This window comes from Populus nigra, chromosome 4 (genome assembly GCF_951802175.1).
Source record: "Populus nigra chromosome 4, ddPopNigr1.1, whole genome shotgun sequence".
In the NCBI taxonomy this organism is placed as follows: domain Eukaryota; kingdom Viridiplantae; phylum Streptophyta; class Magnoliopsida; order Malpighiales; family Salicaceae; genus Populus; species Populus nigra.
The window spans coordinates 14,750,643-14,777,399 of NC_084855.1; the positions used below are offsets into that span (position 1 = coordinate 14,750,643).

A 26,757-nucleotide genomic window follows, 5' to 3' on the forward strand; every position below is an offset into this window, starting at 1 on the left:
TGTTGATTAGATTCGGCTATTGGCATTCTAGATGGATGACCGAATTGCGCTTGATGATTAGATTTGGCTAATAGCATCCGAGATAGATGATTGGGTTGTGGTTGATGATTAACTTTGGTAAATGACATCCTAGGTGAATGGTTGAGTTTAAATGTTGCGATTAGCTATGGCTAAAAGTATCCAAGGTGGATGACGAGGTTAAGGTGAAGTAATTAACCTCGATCGATGTAAAACTTTGGTCCCACAACTCTTATGGAGAGATTGGGGTGTGTGAATAAAAAAAATACACTTACCGAAATAATAAGAGATATACAATGTGTCACGACCCGAATCCCAGATCCATGACCGGCACATAGGCAAGGTTCCCCTCCAAGGTTCCATACCTATGCGAACCCAAACTTACACACAAACTTATCCTAACTCAATCAGAGTTCAACGCAGCATTAATAACAAAATCAACTTCATAATATAATTGAATTGTCTTAATACAAGAGTTCATATAAGTTCAGAGTTTTGGAGCACTAACTAGACATAAAGGAAAAGTACAAAGTACAACCAAAGAGCAGGTTCTGAAGGTCCAACAAAATGACCTGCTATCAAGCTATAAGCCTAAAAAGAATAAATAATGAGATGGTGAGTTCAACAACTCAGTGAGTAGATAATATTCAATATACACACACGAGGTAATATAACAATGAGAATTATATACAATTATGGCTCTAGGTTCTTATATGAAGGTTTCTCAAATAGGCCATAACAAGAAGATCAAATGGTAAAGTTCGTCAGAAAATCAAAATGCAATGAGCATAAGGCTCCGTACTGTGGGATGATCAGTCCACACAGGTTGGTGACTCCCCCGACCAACTAGGGTTCAGATACGATGTACACAAAGACTAACACTACCCTGTTAGCATGGGTATTCTGACTGACATACCATAGGTTCATAATCATAATCTAATAAACATATTCATATCTCAAAGCTCAACTCATGACATCAATCAAATAAGGAGCTATCAATTTACAAGTCAATTTAAAATATATGTTGGTTCATATCAAGAATTCAGATTCAATAATTGATCATGCTTTATCATAACAAGGATAATAATCAACATATATATTATCAAGAAGCATGATTCAATTCATATTAACAAATCAAATATTTATACTATTTCTCATGCATATGAAAAATTATCCACTCACCTGACTCGAAAGCAACAAAACTCAAAGCTGATATCGAAGAAAATCCTATTGACGTCCCGCCGGTAGAATATCAGGATTATCTGAATATAAAGGAGACATATTTAAGAATGACTCAAAAGAATATATATATAACCTATTTAATACACTTATCTAAGGATGTATTCCATAACCCTAAATGTTTTTGAACTAACTAGTCAATTTTCTCAAAAACCCAAAATTTAACGGTTTTTCCGAAATCTAATCCATAATAAAACAACTAATAAAATTGGCAATAATTCACTAAATAACTCTTAATTATTCATCAAACTAATCTGAAAAAGCTAATATTACAGCTAGGGACTAATCTGAGATTTATCATATTTTTAGGGCCAAATTGTAATTTTTGTCTAATTAGAGGACCAAACTGAAATTTATCATAAATCCATGAATATACTGAAATTATGACCATAATTAGTCCTCATTTCTGTCCAGATCATCTCATTATACTCCAAGGACCATTCTGGAATTTTTCCAAATTTTTAAGGTCAAATTGTATTTTTTGTCAAATTGGAGGACCAAATTGGAAGTGTTAAATTCTCTTATCTATACAGTAATTCTGTCCATAATTCATATGTTATTCTGTTCAGAATCTCAGAATATGTCCTAGGGATCAATATGTAATTTTCCAAAGTTTGGGGACTAAACTGTAATTTTCCAAAATTAAGGGACCAAATTGAATTTTCATCATCTTCAACCTCCAACCCAGAATTTTAACAGAAACCTACTGTTCTTGCCAAATTTCTAACTCAACATTCACCATTTACACAATTCATAACTCAAAATCATCACAATCTTCCATAATCAACTCATTAATCAATTACCCATAACAATCAACCTTATAACATTCAATTTAATTCATCAATTAAACCCAAAACACAAATTTTCAAAACCCTAACATTTATCAAAACCAAAATTAAAAGCTCAATAATACAAATTTATACATTTAACAACCTAAATCTTACCTTTAAACTTATTCCCTTCAATTTCTTTCTATTTCCTTTCTAATTTCCCTCTTTTCTCTTCTTCTTCTTCTTCTTTCTCCTTTCTCCCTTCTCTCTCATGGTTTTTCACTCAAAATATTCAGATCTCTTCTCTTTTTTTTCTTTCTATTTATATTTTTTTATGTTTATCTAATTACTACAATACCCTTATTTATTTATATTCCAACTTTTAAGCCTCCAAGGGCTTTATTGTATTTTCCTACTCATTTATTCAAAACATCACACAATGCATATAAGAAATAGAAGAAGGAATCTATCCATTCTAAGTTAATAATGAAAAGTAACGAAAATGTACTTCTAGTTGTTTATTATTATGTTAGATTATTTACAATTCTTATATCCATATTGTTTTGTAACAGGGACATCACATAATCAAGGTGCGTAGCAAAGCCCGTTCTAGGAATTCATATATTTTGAAAGGTGCTTTGTAATAGTATGTCTTAGATATTATGTTGAATATTTATCATTCGACACTTTTGTAAGGACTTGTAATGAAAATTGTAATGGAACATGAATTTGGATGCACAAACATGTAGATATGATGTTATAAATATATTATGTAGTATTCTCTTTTATGAAGATGTTGTGTTGTGAAATCATATGAGGATCGTATGAAAGAAAGAATTAGTTGTGTAAAATTGATGTTCGGCACTCGGGTATAAACTCGTGTTGATAACGAAACTCGAGTATGTCAATATGAAGTAATGTAAGTGTATGAATATGAAAATATAAGATTGCGAGCATGCATATTGATTTTCCATCTTATGAGAATGTTGATTTACGAAAGCTATATCTATATGATGCCATGATAAGGAAGGGAACCTAATTACTAATTCATTAAATGTCATTATGAGAAGTATCAAGAATAAAAAAAAATCCACTGATTTTGGCTTTGAAAAAGCCAAGCATTCCATGTTATCTGCGACATTTATATTTGAGATTCTATCTACGACTCGATCAAGTGTGCTAAATCTTTAAATGTTTTTTTTTGTCTATATTATTTTATCAAAAAATATTATTGTGCTAAGTTCCTGAAAAACTCGAAATATTTTCCTTTCTACATTCTGATTTTAACATGACATATACCTATCGATTGATAGCAAATAACATGTTGCCACTAAACCTACACTAGAAAGAAAAGTAGCGATGATGATGATGATGGTGTCGTGGCACTGAAAAATCAAATGAGTGTAACATCAATAGAAGACAAAAGTAAACATACATGGCTACCTAACATGTATAACAACAAATTATATGCAACCCTAGCCCAAGTTGTCCTAGTAACCATTCCAAATGCTTTAATAAGTTTCAAGCTTAATGAAAAACAAGATATAATTTGGGAATATATTGCAGAATAACAATCAAAGTAAGGGTATTACTCTTATGATCAATTCGAGAGCTTATTGTTGTTGATATAACAAACTAGATAACAATATGCAATAAATTTCAATCAATTATAATTTCCTTTTTTATAAGTTGAAATCATAAAACAAAGATAACTAAAATATTCAATGTTTATCGACTAATTGAAACTAGCAGATAGTACAGAAGTGGAGCAAAGCATGTTTGTTTTCCTAAAGTGAATTGAAATCTAGAACTAAATTTGATGAAGATTATGCATTACCCATCTTGTTAGCTATGTGATTTTTATCAAACCAATTTAAGATTTTTTTTCATGCATGGGCTCGACAATAGCAAATGATTCACTATTTACTATAATAAGTAAGATTGAGAAGTGGTGATTAAGATCCTAGCCACATCAAAATTTAAATTCTTATAGGATGAAGAGTCTATTATAATATACTTCCCCAAAGCTTCATTAATCCTTATCGACCTCACATAAAAAGTTAGAAACATGGTGGGGGAAAGAAGAGATGTAAGTTAGGGTTTTTAAAAGGAAATAAAAAGAGGTTATTTTTTAAAATTAATTTTCAATATCAATTAGAATTGAATTATGTGAGCAAATCAATTGGTCTCCCATATGATTTGTTTTTGGTCATTTTTAATAAATAATTCCATTTAGAGTTCAAACCAATACCATCAAAAGAGTTCTAAATACATTATTTGATTTAACCTTTTGAATTGAATTCAATTCTAAAGGTTCTAAATAGTATATAAAACAATGGTTGAGATAAAATTTTAATATATTTAGAAAATAATTTTATTAAATTTGTTAAACAAATGGTTGTTAATGAGAAGGGAGTAGAATCAGGTAGCTATTTGGTATTGTTAAACACAACTATTTTTGTTTGCTTTAGTCTAAAAATAATATTTGATTAGGTTATATATATATATATATATATATATATATATATATATATTCAAAACAAGTATGATATCCTAGATTTTAACCAAAAACTAAAGTAGTTTATTGTAAAAGTATATTTTTATAAAATTGAATTGCTATGTTAATTTCATCTAAAATGCAAGTGAAAGCTGAAGCATAATATAATATATTATAAATTATTTTTGAGCCCTCATAAAAAAAAGGAAAAAAATTCTTGCCCAAAAAAATATTGCAAAAGAAAAATATATTTAAAAAAATCACATTTTATTCTGATTTTGGTAATGTTCTCAATTTTTTTATTATTTTGAGTGTTATTATTTTTCATAGTTTTTGTATATATCTTTTTTGGGGCATGGAAGCAAACATAATAACAAAATAATAAAGAAAATAAGAAATGTGCAACTAGAGAAAAATTGAAAAAAATAATGAGAAAAGGGTACCATTGGCCAAAAATGAAAAAAAATACAAATCTAAAGACTAAACTAAAGAAAGCAGAGGAATGAGAGGATTGTAAAATTATGTAATTAGAGAATAAATAGAAAGAAATTTTGAGAAAAAGGTTCAATTGATTAAGAAAATAAGAAAATATATAAATTTAATGACTAAATTGGAAAAAATAAAAAATTTAGAGGACCTATTAAGAAAAACTAAACTTTTTCTTTAAACGAAACGACACTGTTTCACCCGAATAAAAAAAGCAAGCACAAAAAATAATATTATTTTGATATATGTCCTACAACATCTTTTTTCTTGCCACCTATCTATAACCTATGAAATGATTGCATTTTATCCTCTGCTCAAACTCTTTAACACAACCAAAACACATCTATTCCTTTCATTGGCATCCTTTATCTTATCACAACCCCTCTCCATACCAAAAAGATCTTTGAAACCATTGCAAAAAAGAGACTAAACGAGGCTAGTTAGTCATGCTTTTTCACATATAACAACTAACATTTAGGGTTGGGATTTGTCCCAATGAACCAAGGGTCCTGATCAAGCCACCTAGAGGAGTTTCTAAAATGTAATCTGCTTCTATAAATAGAGGAATAAGAGGAGAAAAAACCCAAAGTTATAGAAAGAAATTTTTGAGAGAGTGAAAAAGAAAAAAGAAGAGAGTTTAGAGAGAATGATGGTTATTTGAGTCGATAGATAAGAAATGAGAAAGAAAAAGAAAAGAAAAGAAAGAAAGAAAGGGCAATTTTCTCGTAGATCTAATGAGAAAAACTCTCCAAAAACCCCTTCATCATTGGCATCATTATCATCTCCGCTACTATCAGCAACCCCGATATCTCATTGTCTAAAACTAGCTTTTATGTAAACTCGATCCCTTTTCCTTTATTTTCTTTTCTTTTCAACTTGTGTATGATTTTCCTATTCAAAATACAAAATAATGTAAATTTCACTTTTTACTTTTCTTTCATGCTTTTTTATTTTATTCATATGTGCTTTTAAATTTTATTGACTTTTTATTCACGATAACTTTGTTCTGTAAAACTATATTTTTATCTTTTTATATATGTATATATGTATAAAAATTCATTTTTAGAAGTAGATTACTATTTAAAAATGCAAAAAATGCACATTTCGCTATACTATTCACCTATATATTTTTATTTGCTGCATGTTAACATTAGTTTCATTTTGAAAACCATGTTTTCGTCTTTTTACGGATGCATGTGCGCGTAAACATAGTGTTGTCAAAGTATAACGAAACGCCGTCGTCGCTGCCTTATCCCTGAAATGTTATTTAACCAAACAAAACAAACCTTGGGTAAAAAAACAGCCCCTCGCCGTACTGAACGCCCTCTCTCTTTCAACAGAAAAGAATCCCTATATTTTCTTTCATTTTTCTCTGTCATTATGCTTTCTTCCTCTCAAAATAAGTAAAAATGCAAGAAAACTCCAAAGATGCTCGAAACGGCGGCGACTCGTTGTCGACAACGCCAACGCAGGTCTCCAAAAAACCACGCGTCAGCTTCTCCATAACAGAACACGAAATCCACCATGAATTCTCTCACCACAACCCTAATGTAGCCCGAATTAACAACGGTAGCTTCGGTAGCTGCCCCGGATCCGTACTTGCTTCTCAAAAGAACTGGCAGCTCCAGTTCCTTCAACAGCCTGACGACTTCTACTTCAACACTCTCCGTAAAGGAATTCTCCACTCACGTACTGTCATCAAAGACCTCATCAATGCTGACGACGTCGACGAGATCTCCCTTGTAGATAACGCCACCACTGCCGCCGCCATCGTCCTTCAACAAATTGGGCGTGCCTTCGCTGAAGGTAATTTTGCTAAAAACGATACCGTTTTAATGCTTCACTGTGCTTACCAAGCTGTTAAAAAATCGATTCAAGCTTACGTCACGCGTGCTGGGGGTTCTGTTATCGAGATTCAGTTACCGTTTCCGGTTACTTCGAACGAGGAGATAATTTCGGAGTTTAAGAGAGGAATAGAGAAAGGCAAAGCTAACGGTAAAAAAATTAGGTTAGCGATAATTGATCATATAACGTCGATGCCGTGTGTTGTTATTCCGGTAAAAGAGTTGGTTAAAATTTGCAGAGAAGAAGGTGTGGATCAGGTTTTTGTTGATGCAGCTCATGCTATTGGTAGTGTTGAAATAAATGTTAAAGAAATCGGGGCTGATTTTTATGTCAGTAATTTGCATAAGTGGTTCTTTTGCCCCCCATCGGTTGCTTTTCTGTATTGTAAGAAAGCAGCGAGTTCGGAATTTGATGTACACCATCCGGTTGTTTCACATGAGTATGGAAATGGATTGCCGATAGAGAGTGCGTGGATTGGGACTAGGGATTATAGCTCACAATTAGTGGTGCCGGCAGCTTTGGAGTTTGTTAATCGATTTGAGGATGGGATTCAGGGGATAATGAAGAGCAACCATGAGGAGGTTGTTAAGATGGGGAAAATGCTGGCCGAATCATGGGGGACAAATCTTGGTTCTTCACCGGAGATGTGTGCGGGAATGATCATGGTTGGCCTGCCTTCGAGATTGCGTGTTTCAAGTGAAGATGATGCTTCGAGGTTAAGATCGCATTTGCGTGAGTGTCATGGGGTTGAGGTTCCCATACATTATCAGGGTTTAAAAGATGGTAAGGAGGGAGTGAAAGATAAGGATGGGGTTATAACAGCGTATGCTAGGATTTCTCATCAGGTTTATAATAAGTCTGAGGATTATTGCAAGCTTAGGGATGCTGTAAATCGTCTTTCTGAGAATCTACTGATTCGCAAAACGTTTTGTCCAGAGTGAGAAGGTATGCCTTGAAACAGTAATGGAGCATGTTATTTCTATCATAACGTACACTTTACTGTGTATCTGTGTACTTTAGCCTGAGGGACATTTGGGCCAGCTAAATTAATAATAGTTTCATTGCTTGATAGTTTCTTTAAAACATAGCCATGAGAAATTTAAATTGGATTTACTATTGATAAATGTTTTTCAGAAAAAAGAAGAAAAAATCTTGAGGCAGTCCAATGTATTATCCCAGAACTCTTTTTTTTTTTTTTTTGTCTATTCTACTGATGCACTTTGTTATTAATAAACCCTATACATAGTCTTTTATCAGTTCATGTGGCATAAGAATACTTTGATTCTTGTTTCGCATCCAACACTTATTCATTTGAATGCTTTAAGTTGCTATGAAATTTGGAATAGATCTCCTGAAATGACTTCTAACAGTGTTGGATTTATTTACTTGATATCTCATCTGAACCAGAAGGTGGACCCCAGACCACAAAATTCTTGATGAGAATTTTTTTATTGGTTCAAGTTTCAGAATGAATGAGCTTGTTGGTATTATGTTGAGTTTAATTTCTTGCGCTTGCTGATGGATGAATTCTGAAACAACTGTTGACATGCTTGTAAAGTAAATCAATATAAAAAACCATCAGAGTTCTGTTAGGAAAAAACCCATTAGAGTGGTTGGGCAGTTGAGAACTAAGACCATGAGAAGATAGAAGCTAACCAAGAAAGTTATGAATCATTAGTTAAACTATATGTTTTCATTTATGTCTGTGTCTAAGGATTAGTTTGGTGAAAGGTCTAGCAGACTGCTGCAGTAGATATAACAAGTGAATAGTGATCACATAGTTCTTGCTGTGAATCTAGCTACCACTTCTGTCCTTGGACAGTATTAGAGTTTATTTTTGTTTTGAAAGAGGCCTGTTTGGCAGGCTCTACTCTAGGGAGCAATAACTATATTTGATGTCTAACACCTCTACCTGGATTCAAAGAACCAGGCAAAGGCTAAATTTTAGGGAAGGGATGGGATTACTCAAGCTGCATGAATTTGTGCCTTAGATAAGACAATGACATGCATCTGCAGAGAGACAAAGTAATCTCAACTTTTATTGAGTTAAATTTGGGATCTTTAAAGGAAAAGGTTTTCTCATGTTGTGTGCATTTTCAGACCAGGAGGCTTCTGTGGACCACCCTTGCTTTAAGTTTTGGGGTTGGGTGTATTTTACTTCTTGAATTTCTTATTCTTTCTCAACTATTTTTGTTTATTTCTTTTTAACACCCTTTTGGTGCTTCCCAGTATACTTCCTGTGTAGATGGAGTCCATTCTATTTGTTTTTAGCCTTCTCTGTGTCCTTCTTGGACTAGGAAGACACATTGTCCTAGTGATGAATCCATGCGTAGATTAATTTAGATTTGGACTTGTGATTTGTTGACTCTTTCCTTGTAGTTCATTTTCAAATATTGGGAGAAAGGTCTTGAGTTCTTATAGACCTCTCTTATACAGTATAACATATTTATCTTGATGCAAAACTCATAAATATCTTTCTTTAATTCTTCTATGTTCACTTTTGGCAATTGGTTGTTATCATCGGAGCTGCCTTGATTGACTAAAACTCATGTCTCCCTGGTTAATTGATGCCGGTGGATGGTCACAGTGATGGACTTATTCTGGATCCTTGGTGTATCAATCACTGTAGCTATGGCAATAACCTGTGAATGTCAGCATTCTCTTAGCAAGGTTTCTGCTTTCAACCAATTTACCTATATTTTTCCATTTTTCTGCCAACTCAGTCATGACTTGCGTTGTTGTTTCACATATATTTGTAGGTATGAGGTAAATGTTAAAAATTCATTTAAGCATATTTGTACTCCATTGTGTTGAACTGAAGAGATGCATTTCCAATATGAACAACATAGATTGCAGGGGCATGTCAACTTCACAACTCAATCTTTTGAAAGAGGTGCTTGATTGCAACCTAGAATGATTATATGACCTCTCAACTTTCTTTCCACAGTTAAATTGATCAAAGTGAAGTGGTACAAACCATAATCTTCTATCGCTTTGTTTGTTAATAATTTGTTTTTTTTTTAAGTTGCAATGTACGTAATTCCATAAATATATTTTTAGCACTCAAGTCGTTCAGCCAAAGGTAGTAGGATGTTGTAGTAGGCACAAGTATGCTGATGCATTGCCAGGAATGCGGTTCTTCCCCTGAGATGGCCATTCATTTCTTGGCTTGAAGCCTGGGCAAAGGACCAGTGCTGGTTCAGGCAAATTTCAAGATTTTGCTTGCTGGATGCTATTCCCGCAGTTGCCCCTCCCACTGATAAACGGGCAGAAACCAGGTAACCCCAACCTAGAAGCTCATTGCTGTTGTATTTAATAGAATATGAATTTGCAGGCAAGGAAAGAAAATAAGAGAAGAGAAAAACTTCTGACTTTCATGCTGCTAATTAAATTTCAATCAGTGCTCATCGTTCTCGTTACATGAAGGCGTGAAGCCTGCCTGGTTTTCTTATTCCCCTCAGCATTTTATTTTTTTTTGAAACTATGCAGATAGTCAGCAGCACAATTGCAGTTAGACGCCAAAAATGAACCAAACAAATTAATTCACAAGGAAAAAAGGTAAATATGTCTCCTCATGAAGGTGCCATCAGACATGCTTGATTGCCCAGAAGTTGACGACTAATGATACCCACATCCTTCAAACCAACTCCGATGCATAGAAGATTAAGTGGGGGTTTAATAGAATCCTCCACTCTCATGTCTTCATTTTCAACAGTACAGTTGAAAACCCGGACATTAGGACCTTTCTTGCATTTCCCCATGCAGGTGCAACCAACAACAGTACTCTCCATTCCGATCCTCCTTTCAAATTCTTCCAGCAGAGCAGCTGCTCCCAATTTCCTACACTTACCACCCATGCATATCTCAACCTTCCTCCCAGACGCCCCGATGTGAGTGCCATCACTGAGATTTTGAGGACTTGAATCATTAGATTTAGCCCCTGATACTGTATCCCTGTGCTGATCTTCTTGAGTTGCTTCTTCTTTAATGGCATTAGCCGATTCAATCTCTATAAAAGGGTTCAAAGCATTGCTTCTCATCTGTTTCATGGAAACTACCTCTCTACTACAATCACTATCACTTGACTCAGGTGAAGATGACCCGGAAGAGGAAGAGCTCGACGACGGCGAAGATCCAGAGTCACACCTGGGCCTATTTTTAATCAACGTTGCCCTCTCTTCTCTTCTCTTTCTCTTCTGTTCCTTTCGCTCTAACCTCCGATTTTGCAATTCCGCTAGTAAAATCTCTGTTGCTTCCTGCATTCAACAAGGGCTACATAAGCATTCAACATCCACACCGGACAGATGGGAGTAAATTAACAACAAATAATAATGAAGTAAAAAACCCAAGGCATGAATGGCTTGCTAAAATCATCACATTGACAACAACAAAAAAGAAGAAAAGAAGACTTGTCTGACACTCACCGAAATCATCTTCTCCTTGACTTCACCAATCAAACTGCCGTTACCCTCTTCGCCACAGACCGCATGGGAAAAAATGGGCAGGTCCCTGGACAATCTTCTCATCAACTTGAGCTGCTTCTTTTTTTGTTTCTTGACGCCACACTTCGCTGGCGACACAAAGTATTTTAAATGCCCAGAATCGGAAAATCCACGACTCAAAATACCATCATAGCGTTTGCTTCTAAATGGGATTCTACATTTTCCAGTACCTAGACCATTAGGAGGCAAGCTCAAACGGTGAGTAGCAATTCTGGTGCCAGGGAAGCAAAGAACAGGCCGAGGAATAATATTGCGAGCAGTCTCCATGGAAAAAAAAACAGAGGTATGCACCAAAATTCTAAAAATTGAATTTGAAGAAGTTTGTAGTGTTTTTGTCTTGGATTTGGATTTCAGTTACTATCCTGACGGTTACGAAAACTTCGGGTGCTGACGTGTATGGTGGGTGTTGGCGCGCTCGTGCAGTTTGAGTTTGCCACACTTTTGCGTGAGAGCTGGACATGGAATTTTTTCAACACTGACGGTGGGATTAACTTTATTGAATTTTGGATGGTGTACATTGTGCCAGTTGAAGTACTGATGTGGCCAGGGATTTGATGATTTGTTTTTGGGTTAACTAAAATCTTGTACCTCCACTCCAAAATCTTGCCATTGCAATTTTATCACTCATTGAGCCACCACCACATTGACATCATCCAAGGGCAGTTTTTATCCTTTTGTATTATTAAATCTTGGCTAAATTACTAAAAAAAACCTTTAAATTAAACTTAATTTCTTTTTATTTAAATTTTTTAACTTTCCTAACGTGTTCATTAACACTTCTTTTACTTCGACACCAATTTATATATTACATGCCGTAACTTGCACTCGCATGTATCTTGATCAATGAATTATGTATTCTTATATTCTCCTTTTCATCAATCATTTATTATCATATTTCCGTTAAAAGCATCTTTCTTATTTTCCACGTGTATTTTATATTTGGAGAAATATGAATTAACCCTTGTGTCCTTTTCTGCACATTTCAGTACTTGATTGCTTTCACAACATTATCTTATCACATCTTTTAAGGTGATTATTTTTAGTTCAGTTTAATTTTTATAAAAAAATTAACAAAATTGATTTTTTTCTAAAAAAAAACCAAAATCGGTTCAAATTGACCGATTTCAGTTTGGTTTTTTAGGATAAAAATCAGTTCAAATCGGTTTGACTCGGTTTGGTTCGGTTTTAGGTTTATAAAACCGAACCGAACCGGCTAGTTTTTTCAAAGTTTTAATCGGTTTTTTTTCACGGTTCGATTTTTTCAGTTATTTTTTTTCGGTTTTCTCAGTTTTCTTGATTTTTTTGGTTTTTTTTACTCACCCCTACAATTCCTACATAAAACACAATCTCATAATCATCACACCTCAAGCATACTAATTTATTTATTAATACATTAAAATCTCTCACAATTCATTCATAGTCAATTATATTGATACTTGTTTTTCTTTCTTTATTATACTATAAGATTGACCTAATGGATGCATAGAGGAATTGAACACAAGAGTTTGATTTTCAAAATTTAAGTAAGGTTACATGATTAAGCATGCCTCAAAAGGAAATTGTTATAATGACATAATACTTAAATTACATAGTTTATATACATAGCACAATAAAAACTAATGTCTAATATCATTGTGGCCTCATGGAATGGAATGAGATGTACCTGCAAAAAATATAGTATTTTAAAAGTAAAATTAGATATTAAGTTATTATTTTATAATTGTATTTCCCGAAGCTAACACAATCAACTAAATAACTATAATGATTCTAAATTTTTGTCACCACATTATAAATTTATTAATTCATATATATTCATCAAATCAGTCACTACTAAATTATCCAAACCAAGATTTGTGTTAGTTTTCTTAACCATCATTCGTAAAAGTGATTAAATATCTTATTCACCATTATAATCATCATCTACATAATTCAATGAATAATTCTAATTCATCTATTTAGTCATCACCCTTAAAAGTGACTAAATACCTCATTCACCATTATAAATTACCGTCTATGTAATTCACTTGATAATTCTAATTCATCTTTTTAGTCATCATCTATAAAAGTAACTGAATATCTCATTCATCATTATAACAATCATCTATGTAATTCATATCCTTAGTCATCATCTGTTAAAGTAACTAAATATTTTATTTACCATACTGAATAATTTTAATTCATCTCTTTAATCACCATCCATAAAAATAATTAAATATCTTATATCGTATTCCCTATTATAATCATCATCTATGTAACTAATTGAATAATTCTAATTCATCTCCTTAGTTATTGTCAACATAGTTAACCAAGTTCCAGAACATTTCTTTACATATCTATCAACATATATCACCTAATATCATATCATTTTTTTAGCTACTATCAATACGGTAAACTAAGTTTCAAAACATTTGACATGTTTGTCAAAATATATATATATATATATAGTAGGCTAAGTTTCAGAACATTTCTTGACATGTCTGTTAGCATATATCGCCTAATATCGATATTGTTTCCTTAACTACCGTCAACAAAATAAACTAAGTTTCAGAATATTTTACACGTTTGTCAATACATATTGATTTTATTTTCTTAGCTACCATCAACACGATAGGCTAAGTCTCAGAACATTTGTTGACATGTTTTTTAACATATATCATCTAATATCGATAGCGTTTCCTTAGCTACCCGTCAATATGATAAACTAATTTTTAGAACATTTTACATATTTGTCAATATATATTGATTTACATCAATATTATTTCCTTAGTTATCATCAACATAGTAGGCTAAGTCTCATAACACTTTTTTACATGTTTGTTAGCATACATCGCCTAATATTGATATCGTTTTCTTAGCTATTGTCAACATGATAAACTAAATTTCCAAACATTTTACATGTTTGTTAATATTTATTGATTTACATCAATATTATTTATTTATCTACTATCAACATGGTAGGGTAAGTCTCAGAACATTTCTTGACATGTCTATCAACATATATCGCCTAATAACAATATTGTTTTCTTAGCTACCATCGACATAATAAACTAAGTTTCAGAATATTCTGTATATTTATCCATAAAATCAATTAGTATAAGTGGGTATGTATTTCTACATAATTCAATTCAAACCTTTCATACCCATCTAATTTATAAATTCTCACTCCAAGTCGAGTCATTCGTAAATCTCATTTAAAACCATAATTCTCACAATTCCAATTTCTTAGTTCAATAGTTAGTAATACAAATTTTTTTTAAAAAAAAAATAGAGAAATTAACAAAACTTAAATGAAACAAGGTGTTGGGCGCCTGCCTACTCCTCTGTAAACCTAGCTCCTTCCACTACTTGCCCAACTCTTGATGTTTTTCCTTTAAAAAAAAAAGATACAATCCAAAATCAATGTGTCTTTCAAATTGACTTATTTTTATTCAAGTCAAACCACTTTCTATTTACTAATAACATATTTCATTCATTCTTTTCACGCAAATATATCAGACACGCAAATATCACATATTTTATACATAAATCTTAATCTTCATAACATCCTACAAATTCATAATTATCCAAAACCATAACTAAAACTTCAATTTATAATTTCTAGCATGCAAACACACAATTTTTAATGTATTATATCAATTGTTCTTTTCCAAACATCACCATTTTAAGAAAGCTACAAGATTAATCACAGTTGATAAAATTTATTATCAATTATCTGAATTCTTCCATGACCATATACCTGGCAGATCTTAAAGTTTGACATCATCTTGATTCTATCTTCAATTATTCATGAATTTATATAAAAATTAATTTAATCTAACTAAATTCATCAATTATAAATAAGTAACACAATTTCCTCCCAATATCTCTCGCACACACATTCACAACATACTAACAAAATCAATTAAATTCTTGTGATTTAATTTAATTCATTTCTAATCATCATTGTTATAACATACACCTTAATTTCATATAATTTTGTAAACATTTAAACCAAACAAACACTACATTTAACAATAAACATGCCTGACCCTAACCCTTCCTTGCCACCATGACTCCTATTTCATTTTCCCATTATTTTGCAATTACACCTAATTTTGCAATTCCTCCAAATTTAAATAATAAAACCTAATTTATAAATTGAAAATTCCATATAAAACCCACTTAACTCAAACTTGTATATATGCCTTTAGAACCCTTACCTTAAAATACTAGCTAGTTGAAAACTTTTTACCATTTCTCCTTCTTTCTCAAATTTTCATGACATCTCTATAACTCCCTATTCTCTCACTTGATTTCTTTTTAATTTTTGTGTTTGATGTGTTTAGATACTTATTCTATCATCTACCATGCTCTAACTCATGATTTATCTTAAGTTTTCTAAGTAGAAAATCAAGAAAATGAAGAAATCTCCTCCCTTTTTTTCTCAAGCAGAACTGACAGTTATAAGCAAAGGAAGGAACTCCAAATCAAAAGGATGGAGAGAAGTAGTCCTCGTATCTTTATTCATGGTCTCAAGCTATTAAATATCCGAAAAGCTCTTAATGGAATAGGCAATAACCTATTCAAATGGAAAGGAGAATTACACTTGACTAAATTTAGAACAATTTTACTGGAAGGAAATATTATTACTTGAGAGGAAATAACTGGTATTGATGGCAAGGTCTCTGACAACTCCTCCCTCCTTGAAAATTTCCTTGCCCTCAAGGAAAAATCGCGTGTTCAATTCAGCAAGATTTTCCCATGTGGCCTCAGCAGGGGAGAGATTCTGCCATGAACAAGCACCTCCTGTTCTTCCCCTTTCTTACGAGTTTCCAAAATGGCCTGAGGGAGAGGGTGAGGATTTTTCCGTTGTGCAAAGGAAAGCTGGCGATATGGTTGCAATTCTAGGTAGACAAATTCACCCACTTGGAAATCCCTCTGTGTGTTTCTCATCATAATATTTCTTCATCCTCTCCTGTGCCACCTTCAAGTTAGCTCTGACATCCCTAATTACCACATTTCTTTCCAGTAAAAACTTGTCAACAGGATCCACACGTGAAGTGCCATGAACATGGGCAAGTAAAGCGGGAGGCTCACGTCCTTGGACAATTTCGAAGGGTGTCTTCTTGGTGGAAGAATGAATGCTGGTATTGTAACAATATTTAGCCCAAGCAAGCCAATCTACCCACTCCTCGGATTTAGAACTCGTGAAACATTGGAAATACATCTTCAATGTCTTCTAGTCATCGGTTTGTAGGTGATATACTGAGCTAAAATTGAATTTAACTCCATTTAGAAGGAATAAATTCTTCCAAACAAAGCTGGTGAACACCGGATCACACGATCGTAAATAATAATCCCGGGCATGCCATGAAACTAGAATATATATATATATATATATGTATAAAATATTCGAGCCACCGTGAAAGGGAATAAAATGGCAATATTTGGATAATCCCTCAACCACCACAATAATGGTAGAAATACTTCTTGATGTTGGCAAACCATCAACAAAATCCATAAAGATATTTATCCACACATGATGTGGAAATGAAAGATTTGTGGAGGCCTTCGTTAGTGCTGGAATGAAATTCCTTGGTTATAGAAATAATAAAGTTAGATATGGGCAAGAGATAGATTAAACCGTTAAAAAGAATTGTTCCTTCTTGAATAGCTATGGACCTAAAGCTTCTCCCTCCTTGATTTTCTTCACCAAGTCTTGCAAGTGTGGGGTAGCAAAGATCTCGGCCCTTAATGAGTCCACCTAATTAGGAATATGAGAAGATATGGGCCATGTTTGAATGCCAAACCTTCGGGACAGAGCATCTGCAACATAGTTCTCTTTTCCTTTTTTGTAGTGAATTTGGAAATCAAATCCCAAGAGTTTCACCAACCATTTTTGGTCTTTACGAACAAAGAGATGTGGACGCCATTTTTGAACTGCCTTAAGTCAACATTTCTTCTCATACGTAGATAAGGCCATATTCTTGCCATGCAGAGCTTGGCTAGAAAAAGCAATTGGTCGGTCTCTTGCATAAGCACTGCACCCAAACCCAAGTCAGAGGCATCACATTCCGCAATGAATTGTTGCGAAAAATCTGGAAGAGCCCACACTGGTCCGGATGCCATGGCCCTTTTTAATTCTTCAAAAGCGTTTTCTACAGCAGGAGTCCACCTAAAGGAATCGTTCTTGAGCATGTGGGTCAATGCTTGATCAATAATGCCATAGTGGTGGATGAACTTTCTATAATAACCAATCCTCCTAGTCCCCTTCACTGTGGATGGTTTAGGCCATGTCATCATGGAAGATATTCTCCTGGATCCATAGCCACCCCATGATAGGAAATTAAATGCCCCTAGTAACCAGCTTCTTTTTGATCAAATTGGCGGGTTTGGCATAAGATTGGTTAGCTTGCAAAATTTGCAGCGCATGAATATCATAAAAAAAATACCAAAACAAATTTACAAATTTCTAAAATGGACCTTGTTTCACAGAGTGATGAAAGTGAAGATGATGACTACTTAGTTTTTATAACAGATAGCTTGGGTATTTATAATCATTTGATCGAATTTATCTTACTCTGTTCCAGTTTCTTGCACACATCTAGCAGGGGAAGTAGATGACAAAGTTTCGTGTGGGTGGCATTGTTTCTCTCTGGCACACATTTATATTCTTATAGAATAAGCTTTAGCCTGGGCTGTAAACATATTATTCTTTGCGCTCCAGGAAGCCCAAAAAGGATTGCACGGGTCTCAAACACCATTAAAATGGGATATCATTAGAGCTTGGACTTCGGTGAGAATGCCCTATATACGCAAGTGAATATCATTGTAGAAACTTAAGCTAGGGCAGTGTTCGTTGTCATTACACAATTGTTTGCAAAAGAATGGCTCGACTTGACGTATGCAGAGCATCGCGTGTGGCTCCTTTTGCTTTCTTAAACAAAATCACTTGTATAATATGTGCATGTCAGTAGTTTTTCCATTTGTTTACTAGATTAAATCTGAGCTATACCCGTAGTATTCCTCTTGGTCTACTTTCAAGAACAGCCATAGATTCTAAACCATGCATTGTAGAAACCCCATCAGTCTCATTATTTCATTGATCTTCTGAAGTATTTTGTACATACATTTTTCATTGCAACCGAGACAACCAAAATCATAGTGATGGAACTTGATTTGGAGCAGTCATCCATGATGTTTGATCTCCATATTACAAAGAAGTTTGCCTACATTCTTTTTTAATAAGATGAAAAGAATTGCGACATTTTACAAAGAATTTTTACTATTAGCAGTTTGTTTGCCTTTTTCTTATTCATTTACCTGAATACATAGAAGCTCTAAAAAAAGAAACAAAAAACACTAAGAAAAGATTTACTTGCTCCATTTGTTGTCGAAAAGGGAGAGGAACTTCCTTGTGCGAGTAGCTCATTCAGTTTTTGCACTGGTGTGAAGTGCCACTAATGAGGCATAGAAACCATCTTTGATTTTGATCAGAGACTCATGCCTACCTCTCTCTACGATGACTCCATTTTTAACCACTGCGATTAAATCTGCATTCCTGACCGTGGATAATCGATGGGCTACAACAACTGTAGTCCTGTTTACCATGACACGGTCTAATGCATCTTGAACCACTCTTTCAGATTCAGCGTCTAATGCACTTGTAGCCTCATCTAATAGTAAAATCTTTGGATTTTTCACTATGGCACGGGCAATGGCTACCCTTTGCTTCTGCCCCCCAGATAACTGGATTCCACGATCTCCAGCTCCAGTATCGTACCCCTGCATTTTGCATTGTCAAAAGGAAACAAAAATTTGGTTAGTGTTTCTGCGTTATATCTTCACTCGTGATTGATCAATGGACAATCCAAGTAATAAACATGACGAAACCCCACCTGATGTAAACTACTAATGAACTTGTGGGCATTGGCCAATTCTGCTGCAGATATAATTTCTGCCTCAGTTGCATCTCCTCCTTTCCCATATGCAATGTTGGCACGGATTGTGTCATTGAACAAAACAGGCTCCTGGCCTACAAGCCCCATTTGCTGCCTAAACCACTTCAATTGTAGCTTTTGAATTTCAGTTCCATCAAGTGTGATGCGACCTGAATCTGGATCATAAAATCTTTGCAACAATGCAACCACTGTTGATTTCCCACTCCCACTTTCTCCAACCAGAGCAACAGTCTGAAAGAAATTCAGTCCAATAAATATAGCTTCTGACATGCTAAATGCTTGAAACAAATAGAAGTTATGACACCATAGAAGACATACCTTCCCAGCACGCATTAACAAGTTAATGTCTCGGAAGATTTGAATATCTGGCCTAGTTGGATACTTAAAGCTCACATGTCGAAGCTCAATTTCTCCCTTCACATTTTCTAATATTATTCCCGACTCGTCACTAGGGTCTATCTTTGACTTCCGGTCTATGATTGAAAATACAGAAGCAGCAGCATTTTTCGCTTTGGTGGTATCAGTAGTGAACGTGCTTGAATGAGAAATTCCAACAGATGCCAATGTCAAAGCAAAGAAAACCTGCAACGAGAACAAGTACCTCAATATCGTTTGAAACTATATTTTCCTGCTAGAACTTCTAAAACTCTAGGGAGCAAGCTTAAAGAAACGTAATAAATACTCACTTGGAAAACATCTTGGAATGTTATGTGGCCGGCGTCAACTAGCCGAGCTCCGACATAGAAACTAGTCGCATAGAAACAGTACAGTAGGAAAGAAGACACCCCAAATCCGACACCACTTACCCATCCCAGCCTCACTCCCGACTTCATGGGACCTCTACATTTGCCTTCATAAAGTTGCATCACCTTCTCTTCAGCACAGAAAGAAGCAACTGTTCTTATGCTGCAAACTGCATCATTAGCCACTTGACTCGCTTCTTCATACATCATCTACAGAAACCAGTTTAATTTGTCACAATGACTAGCTTTTATAAGTTATAGGAAATTTATAAAACAAAAAATTATGCTATCAAAAAACCCCGCACCCTAAACCTTCTAGCAAAATAAAATAGCAGCTGTGGATGTGGCAGTTTGGCAGTTCCCACATGGACAATGAATTCAACTATATTTCTTTAATTTTTTTCTAAAATACCGGCTGATTAGCTTTAAGGGCATACCTTTGCATCCGCGCTGAATCCTTTCATGAACTTCACTTGGATAACTCCATTGATGCCTATCAGAGGGATCAATCCAAGGATAACAAGTGCGAGTTGCCAGCTTGCAGTAAAAGCAATGATCATTGCTGAAGTTACTGTTGCAATATTTTGAACAATAGCAGCTAATTGATCTCCCACCAGAGAACGGACTATTGCAGCATCTGCTGCGAGCCTAGAACCAATTGCCCCACTTGAGTGCTCAGGCTCATCGAACCAGCTAACCTCCATGTTAATCACCCTCTCAAAACACATTGATCTAATCCGCTGGATTAACTTACACCCAGCCACTGAAAAGAAGTATGATCTCACCGGAATTACTACAAATGCAGCCACACCAAGCGTCATAAACATTAATGCCCAGAATTTCGAGTCTTTTCTTAGTACATCCGGTGGTTCAAAAAATGTTTTGATTGCTTTGGACATTAGTGTGCCATAGATTGGTAGTATTGTACCATGGATACATGCTGCAATAGTACCAATTATAAGAACTGGGATTTCTGGCTTGTTGAGAGCGGCAAGGCGGCTAAGTGGGACCTCTGGAGCATCTTCTGGTGGCAGAATATCTTCTGGATCTTCATAGGCATTTTCACGGACACTGAATCCTGTAGGCAAACCAAATGGGAGGGAGAAAGAGTGGCGGCTGCTACCTATTGACGATCCTCGACTTATGGATCGACTTATGGATCGTCGAACTGATCTTCTTTGACTTGATTGTCTAAATGATTCCAAACTGATTTCTGTTTCACGTCCTGACTCTCTGTTTATTTCTTGTAAGCGTACAAGCTGAGAGTATGCTCCATCAGGATCCCCAAGTAGTTGTGAGTGCGTACCTGCTCAATTGACATACATCAACATGTTTCTCTTTGACTCTATCACTGACGCATCATGTAATAATGAGCAGCATTTCACTGGTTTTTTTTTTTTTTTTTGCTTTCTCTTGGCAAAAGTGCTAGTACAATTACCAAAACTATGTTATAAAAGTTCAAATCTCTAAAGAAAATGATAGCATGTGAAGGAAAAAACAAGTCCTAACTCCTGAACAATTTAACAAGTGAATAGCATGCTGGAAAATGCATGTCTTATGCTATGGAGATTTCTGTGAGATATTATACCTTTTTCAACCATCTTTCCGCGATGGATTACAGCAATCATATCAGCATTTCTCACAGTGGTCAATCGGTGGGCAACAATAACAGTAGTTCGGTCAACCATAATCTTGTCTAATGCATCTTGTACTACCCTCTCAGATTCTGCATCAAGTGCACTTGTAGCTTCATCTAAAAGTAAAATCCGAGGGTTCTTCAAGATTGCTCTGGCTATTGCAATTCTCTGCTTCTGTCCACCTGAAAGCTGAGTTCCATGCTCACCAACCATGGTGTCAAGACCCTGGACGCAAATATGAAAATTGTGAGTCGGTTACTGATTCATTACATAAGAATCAAACAAGAACTTCAATTAGCTGACAAACAGGCAGTTGTTAAGAACCTGAGGTAGTTTATCAATGAACTTGGCAGCATTGGCAAGTTCAGCTGCAGCTCTAATCTCTTCATTTGTTGCACCATCCTTCCCATATGCAATATTTTCCTTGATGCTAGATGCAAACAACACCGGTTCCTGGCTGACAAGACCAGTTTTTTCTCTAATCCATTTAAGTTGAAACTCTTTGATGTTAATGCCATCTATAAGAACTTCTCCAGCTAGAGGATCATAAAATCTCTCTACCAGACTGATCACTGTTGACTTCCCACTTCCACTATGCCCGACCAAAGCTGCAGTTGTGCCACTTGGGATTGAAAGAGAGAATCCACTAAATATTGGCTCATCTGGTCTGGCTGGATAACTGAAATACACATTCCGCAATTCTATGTCTCCTTGAATGTCGTCCAATACCTTTCCTTTTATATCATAAGCATCTATCTCTGGCTTCCTTTCAATTGTCTCAAACATCTTATGTGCTGCAGCTCGACCGGCAGCAAAAGCACTCAAGCAGGGAGAAGCTTGTCCCAGAGACCTATGAAATTCACACAGCAATGCGAGTAATAAGCAAAAGAATTCATCAAAGAAGTTATAGTTCCAACTTCCAAGCAATCATACTGCATATGCAATAAATTAAAGAATGGAACTTACATGGAACCAGTCAAAATAGCAACAATCACATTAATCACTGCACCCCCACTATATCCTTTTTCCAACACCATCTTTGCACCAAACCATACAGCCATGGAATAACTACAGAACACAATGAACATAACTATACCAACACCAAATCCCGAAAAAATGCCTTCTTTCACACCTGATCCGTAAGCAGTAAGAAGAAGATCGTTGTAAATACTTATAGCTCTCTTCTCCCCAGTAAATGATGCAACCTGGAATACCAAAGGAATATCATCATGGTTTGATCAAACAATAAATAGATAGCAAAATTAGACGGTTTACGGAAGGGAAAACATTAAGCTGATATGTTCTGTTCTAAGCACTCTTATTCTTAATGAAACATACAGTTCTGATTCCTCCAATCGTCTGTTCCACTACATTTGCGGCTTCTGCATAAGCATTCTGTCCACGAGCTGCCATCTTGGATATAAAAAGGGCCATACTTGCTCCAGCTAGCACTAGGAGGGGAATAGCGGATAACATGACAAGGGCTAACAACCATCCTTTAATAAATGCCACCGCAAAGCCTCCTATGAATGTGGCCATCAGCTGCAGAAATTTTCCAACCTGCAAAAAAGCAGTATTATTTCACATGCGGATTGCATATAAAGTCTTGTGAAAAATCATTGCACTTTTTCTTTAGGTGAGGTTATTTCCATTGCAGCAGAATAATACCTTTTCACCCATTGCATCTTGTATAAGAACAGTGTCACCGGACATTCTACCAACAACCTCTCCCGTATTCGTGTCCTTGTCGAAGAAAGCAATGTCTTGTCTCAATATAGTTTTCAAATACGTACTCCTTATACGCGATGCCTGTCTCTCCCCTGTGACTATCCAGCAAGTCACCTCTGACAAGAACCAAACACAGGTTTTTCCGGTTAATTCACAATGCTTTGCACAAAATTCATTTTGATTTTAAGAGTGAGATATACTTACGAAAGCACGCGGCTACTCCAGAACCCATAGCCAAATATACAAACTTCAGAGAGACCTGAAATATTTGCAGGTACCATCAGAAAAATATTTATATTTTCAATTCAAACATATCAACAAAGAAACACCAGGGGGGTTGGTAAAATTCCTGATGTCAAATCTCAAATTACAACCTAACTTTCGTGGAGAAAATGCTAACAGATGTTATGTAAGTCCAATTCTATAAGCGTGGTTCTAATTAATAACAAAAATATCAAAACTAGTCTGGTACTTAAAGCTTGAAGCATGGCACCACTTTTTTATACCTTGGAAACCAAACTGGTCATGTCATCGCCAAACTGGTTACTTCCAAATGCATTGATCACGTCTCCCAACAGTAAAGTCATGAGAGGCATGGACATGCCATTCGCAATTGCACCAATTGCGCCCAAGAACATCAACAGATAGTCAGTAGAATCTGCAAACGAGAAGAGCTTAAAAAATGGAACTGATTTAGTATTCTCATGTTCTTTGCTTTTCTCATGTTTTTCTTGATTCTCGTTAGCGCCAAGGTGCCTCCCATCATCGTTGACTGGTGAAGAGCTGGTGGCTTCATGGATCCTTGCATCACCACCCAAGCCATTCTCCTGAGCCATCATACTGAACCAGATATTAAATCGGACTCCCCTCTGCTCTCAAAATTACAGTATTTATGTTGTAGCCTGCAAAACACATGTACTCCCCAATATTAATCAAACTTGTCAACCAAGTGGAAAAATTGTAGTTGCATTCAAAGTTTTTAGAAAGATTTGAAACACACCAGTGGATGGATCAATATTCATAATAGAAAATCCCAAGAGCACGTTGATCATTAACCCTTTTCAAATACTTTCTCTACAAATACGTTTGAACACTCTTCAACAAGAAAACCCTTCTTGAACTGACGTGGGCAACAAGCAGGACTAGAAGGTCATCGTATTTTAGTTTAAATGCATATTAAAGGAATAGTAAGTTGGACGAACGAGTGAAAAATGGATTGAAAAAGAAGAATTCGTGGCTTTCTAGAAAGTCAATATTTCATAACGGAGGTGCTAATTTGAAGTTCAAACTTCTACACGCGCAATGTTCAAAATATTCTCAAGATTGACACTCCAGTACCCCTGTTTTGAAGTAGTGGAGAAGACAAAAAATATCCCTTTGGCATATACAATTTGCTATTCTCATTCACCTCTTGTATCAAATGTTGATTAAATTTCTTGACATTTTGGATCACAGAACTTATATTTCCAATCCTTTTGGAACCCTCGATCTGGCAGATCATTAGCAAGTACTGTCATCTTACTGATTGCCTGCTTTGAGGGATTATATAACAAGTTTGATGATGGTCTTATGACAAAGACTACAAGCAGCTAGAAATCTACAACATGGTATATATAGATTCTGCAAGAGTACAGGTTGTCATGAAGAGGAACCCATGCGGGAAAGCAAGGTGGACCAACGAAGACACCTGTTTCTTTTGTGTCCGTGCAAGTTCGTTCAACAAAAGAAAGATATGCATGCACTGTATGGTGTCCATTGAGGCAGTAATTTGAAAAGAAGAAGTAAAGAAGTTGCATGCAAAACAACTGTGTGTTTCGATAGAGTTTTGCAGTTCAGATGAAGGAAAACCTTCCATCCAAAAGCCATTTCCACCACCCACACACCATTTAAAACATAAAGCAAACAAATCCCATATCCAAAGAGAAGTATTCTTTGAGAGGCAACCTAATTTTATGAATCACTTACCAAGAAGAAGCGAAAGTGTGGAGGCTGAAATGAGCAAAATCTCTTGGTTCTTGGCCCTGTGGACTTGGATTAACGAGATTTTGGTTCCTTCAGGACCTCTCTTGATTTTTTTTCCAGCTACAATATTTTCCAGTCGCCTTATATAACGTGATCCTCTCTGTTCAAAGAAGAACTGCGATAATAATATAATACATGGCAGACAACGCAACTTAGTCAAAAGTCGCGTTTTCGTGATTGTCAACTAATATATAGTTTGCCATCTTCCTTATTATTATTATTATTATTATTATTATATATATATAAAAAAGAAAGTTACATTACACATCCCTTTTGTTGTGGGCAACTACATGTATTCTCGTCTTCTAGAAGCAGGATATTTTATTTCTTTCCATTAAAAAACACAAAATAGACTTAGCCACCGCGCGCTGAGAATTAGTGCATTTATTTTTTATATAGTATAGTTTTCTCTTTCTACCTCTATATTCAACCATTAATTTAAGGAAGTTCACACATCATCGTAATCTTAAAAAATAATATAAATTATATATTAAAAATTAAAATTATGTTTTAATATAATATCAAAATCATATTAATGATTTATTCATAATATAATCTTGGAGCATTTGTGAATTTAAGTATTTGTTTACAGTACAGTACAGGGTATTCCTTTTCTTTTCCGTATTAGATCAAATCTTGGCATGAATCTAGGTGTACAAAAAAGGTTAACGTCCGTCTCTCAATTTTGCAATCGCAGTTATCTGGAGATGGGGGAACCCAGAAAATAGTCATTAACGAGATTGATTTTCTAATTATAAGGTGGAATATTCAAGGTTTTATTTTACGATTTGGACGTCGAAGCTGGCTGCGCAGACTGTTTCCTTTGGACTGACTAACACGAGAGAGAAAGAAAACATCCAATTTGATATTAGAAAATTAAAATTATTATTATTATTATCACGGGCTGGTTCGGTAAGCGAATTTATTGTGTAGTATATTTCCCAGAAAACGGAAAACTTATCAGGCATTACGACTTACTGTATTTCTGCCGTCTATGACTAAAATATAAGGTACTATCAAATCTTTCTCCTGTGTACAGTCCATGACTCTTATCATGTATAAGATCAACCTTTCTTTTCTTTTCTTTTTTGTTATTAAAGTAATTGTTATTTTAGATTTAAAATCCTGCTAGAGTTCGATTTAAAATAAGATTTGAGTAACAAGTCAGGTAGATTATTGACTCGAATTAACATAAAAATATAAATAATAATTATTATTATTTTAAAATTCAACTTGGGGGCCGACCTGAGATAAAGCTCGGGTTAAATGTCAGGTTGATCATTGATTCAAGTTAGTGTAAGGATAAAAATGATTATTATCATAGTTTTAA

General features: G+C 34.9%; 3 protein-coding genes and 1 long non-coding RNA gene across 7 annotated transcripts; 1 reads left to right on the top strand and 3 right to left on the bottom strand.

Annotated features, from left to right (window-relative positions):
• Nucleotides 1–447: 447 nt before the first annotated feature.
• Nucleotides 448–1,282, bottom strand: LOC133690994 (uncharacterized). The gene is made up of 2 exons (XR_009841560.1): nucleotides 1,201–1,282; nucleotides 448–609 (listed from the first exon to the last, which is right to left on the bottom strand). It is a non-coding gene; the product is annotated as an uncharacterized LOC133690994 (long non-coding RNA).
• Nucleotides 1,283–6,321: 5,039 nt separating this feature from the next.
• LOC133692531 (L-cysteine desulfhydrase-like) lies at nucleotides 6,322–9,807 on the top strand. 4 transcript variants are annotated; one of them, XR_009841909.1, is made up of 3 exons: nucleotides 6,322–7,800; nucleotides 9,443–9,525; nucleotides 9,615–9,807. XR_009841909.1 is itself a non-coding variant. In XM_062113561.1 (2 exons), exon 1 carries the CDS (start codon nucleotides 6,420–6,422, stop codon nucleotides 7,794–7,796), a length of 1,377 nt encoding a protein of 458 aa, XP_061969545.1. In that variant the 5' UTR covers nucleotides 6,322–6,419; the 3' UTR covers nucleotides 7,797–7,800; nucleotides 9,382–9,807. The 4 variants fall into 4 exon arrangements, 2 of the variants coding, with proteins under 2 accessions (XP_061969545.1, XP_061969544.1); XR_009841910.1 differs by having other exon boundaries at nucleotides 9,705–9,807; XM_062113561.1 differs by having other exon boundaries at nucleotides 9,382–9,807.
• Nucleotides 9,808–10,134: 327 nt separating this feature from the next.
• Nucleotides 10,135–11,815, bottom strand: LOC133692532 (diacylglycerol O-acyltransferase 3-like). The gene is made up of 2 exons (XM_062113562.1): nucleotides 11,280–11,815; nucleotides 10,135–11,111 (listed from the first exon to the last, which is right to left on the bottom strand). The coding sequence occupies exons 1-2, from the start codon at nucleotides 11,622–11,624 to the stop codon at nucleotides 10,428–10,430; spliced, it is 1,029 nt and encodes a 342-aa protein (XP_061969546.1). The 5' UTR covers nucleotides 11,625–11,815; the 3' UTR covers nucleotides 10,135–10,427.
• A 6,592-nt stretch (nucleotides 11,816–18,407) lies between these two features.
• On the bottom strand, nucleotides 18,408–25,512 carry LOC133691188 (ABC transporter B family member 11-like). Its single transcript, XM_062111584.1, has 13 exons — nucleotides 25,371–25,512; nucleotides 23,912–24,307; nucleotides 23,610–23,664; nucleotides 23,346–23,521; nucleotides 23,016–23,237; nucleotides 22,644–22,882; nucleotides 22,002–22,527; nucleotides 21,629–21,902; nucleotides 20,478–21,346; nucleotides 19,984–20,250; nucleotides 19,616–19,879; nucleotides 19,235–19,528; nucleotides 18,408–19,121 (listed from the first exon to the last, which is right to left on the bottom strand). The coding sequence occupies exons 2-13, from the start codon at nucleotides 24,242–24,244 to the stop codon at nucleotides 18,765–18,767; spliced, it is 3,876 nt and encodes a 1,291-aa protein (XP_061967568.1). The 5' UTR covers nucleotides 24,245–24,307; nucleotides 25,371–25,512; the 3' UTR covers nucleotides 18,408–18,764.
• Nucleotides 25,513–26,757: the final 1,245 nt, after the last annotated feature.